The 2,187-nt window shown below is 35.7% G+C and overlaps 1 protein-coding gene across 1 annotated transcript in view; it reads left to right on the top strand.

Annotated features, from left to right (window-relative positions):
• Nucleotides 1-2,187, top strand: part of LOC106511118 (integrin beta-5) — a gene marked incomplete at both ends in the record, with an annotated part of 19,929 nt that overhangs the window by 12,385 nt on the left and 5,357 nt on the right. Inside the window, 1 exon segment of the mRNA XM_013999864.1 lies at nt 1,265-1,365. Within this exon segment, the coding sequence (XP_013855318.1) occupies nt 1,265-1,365 (101 nt within the window).

The raw sequence follows: 2,187 nt of genomic DNA, 5'->3' as shown, positions 1-2,187 counted from the left end.
CGGTTATTTGAAAAACATAACTACTTTTTAAAATTTACCAGACACATTATGTGTGTTATCACAAAGTATCAGTATCGCCGATACCAGCCACATTTTACTTAGTATCAGTATCGGAAAGAAAATTTCCAGTATGAACATCACTAATATTTAGGTCCACAAGTTCAAAAGTGCATATGCTCCATAAAACTTAGCAGAAGCTAAACATAAAGCACAAGTATGTCTCCATTCACCAGAAAACATACCAGATACCAAGAGACAGGTCAGCAGCACTATACTGCTGAATAGTGGAACGATCAATTCCTTTCACAAATTGGCTCATGTCGTCGCAGTTTGGGGAGGTGATTTGTTGAAACAGACTTTTGAGTCATGGTGTCAAGAAATAAACTAGTGGATTGCTGGTTCTGCTACTACTTGGCCATTTTCTTATGATTATGGTAAGAAAGCATACAGATATATTAGTAATTTTAAACTGTTTATTGTAAAACTGAAGAGATGCATTTTGGGTAGGCTACAGGACAAACAGGAACTCGTGTTCATTTTGAAATAAGAGAGTGAATTTAAACTGTTTCTTGTGAGCTTCAATACGACGTCAYATAGAGTTGGTGGTGAAAATGTGGGTCATAAATTAATTCCTCCCTCTACCCTCCCAAAGCTCAGATAAGTATATAATATAGCTCCATCTGCTTCCTGCCATGCAAAGAATTGTGGGAACTAAATTACTAAATTAAAACCGTGACAAAGAAGGATGGTTCGTCAGAGTTTATAGCTCTGTGAACAGCAGTGTTGTCACAGGGGGTCTCTGTTTCCATACAGTGGAGCACCATTGTGTTAACYAGAGACAGTTTTCTCCTCCAATGTTGAAGAAAATGATGAGACTTCAGTGAATTACGCAGCTATATAACGTAGTGGATTTAGACTTCACTCTCTCTTTATTATAGACAAATTTGACAATTGATCTTGAAACTTTATTTGATTAGCCCTACTCAATTCTAAATTTAGAAAGCACAAATCTGCACATCATTTGTGTAAATTAGTAAAGCACAAAGGAGAAATTTAGGTCTGCAATTAATGCATTTACCCTGTAGGGGTCTAGTGCCCACCACTGTCCATCTGACATTTTTTTTAACATTTTCATTATTTTACTGTAGCAAAACAGACATTTTAAATCTGACAAACCTTAACAGTATGTCTGTACTTCATCATTTTATGGATTYTAAAGGCATGAATGTGAATGATTTTTGCTGAACATTGTCCTCTTCTGCAGGGAGTGTATCGAATGTCGACTGTTTAACTCAGGACGGTTTGCAGACAACCACACCTGCCAGCGTGTGTGTAAAGATAAAATAATTATTGTGGAGACCCTCGGTGAGTGAAGACACACACACATCTCTCTCTATTTGTGTGGATTTTACATTGACTTCAATTAATCTGTACAGCCTAACCCTGACTCTTTACCCTAAACCTAATCTCTGACCCACAAATAATTGTTTCATTGTGTAGACCAGGCAAATGTCCACACAATGACAAAATGTTCTCATAAGCATAGTATAATGTCAAAATAAATCCACACACCAAAACAAAGACACGGACACACACAAACACACACAGTTAGAGTTTAATTCTTATTAAAACACTGCATTGTCTTCAATTAATTTTTCAGCATTATATAATCTATTTTTGTTCATCAGAAAACAAAGATGGCCACTTTTCTGTTCCAGATCAAAAAGTTTTTAAAGTGAAGTCTAAATTACTGAAAAGCTGCATTTAATTCCACTCACTGACAATCATCTGGTTATTTGAACATTATGGTGAAACTACAGGCAAATGTTCACATTAGTGAATAATAAAGTTTTTCATGTTTGTATTTGTAGTTATTTGATGATGACACTGCCTCTGAAGTGCTCCGGCACACAGTACCTTTTAGAAAATGTTCTGTAAAAGTCCAGCTGTTACATGATTTACTTTTTAAAAACAGCTTAAAAGGACTTAATCAGGCTTCAAACTGTTTCTGCTTCCTGAGTCTAAATTACAAACACCTTCTTGATAAAATATCAAGAGTCTGTTTTTATATAAGAAGCAGAAACATGGATCTGTGTCATAAGAAAATTGGGCCTCATGCAAGAACCTTCTTAAGTTGTGCGTACGAGTGATTTAGGAGAATTTGTGACATTCACCAATGTTTTCGTT

The sequence above is a fragment of the Austrofundulus limnaeus genome, unplaced genomic scaffold, assembly GCF_001266775.1.
Source record: "Austrofundulus limnaeus strain Quisiro unplaced genomic scaffold, Austrofundulus_limnaeus-1.0 Scaffold2523, whole genome shotgun sequence".
Classification (NCBI taxonomy): domain Eukaryota; kingdom Metazoa; phylum Chordata; class Actinopteri; order Cyprinodontiformes; family Rivulidae; genus Austrofundulus; species Austrofundulus limnaeus.
The sequence above is the reverse complement of the archived record's forward strand: the minus strand, read 5'-3'. Positions and strand labels throughout refer to the sequence as shown.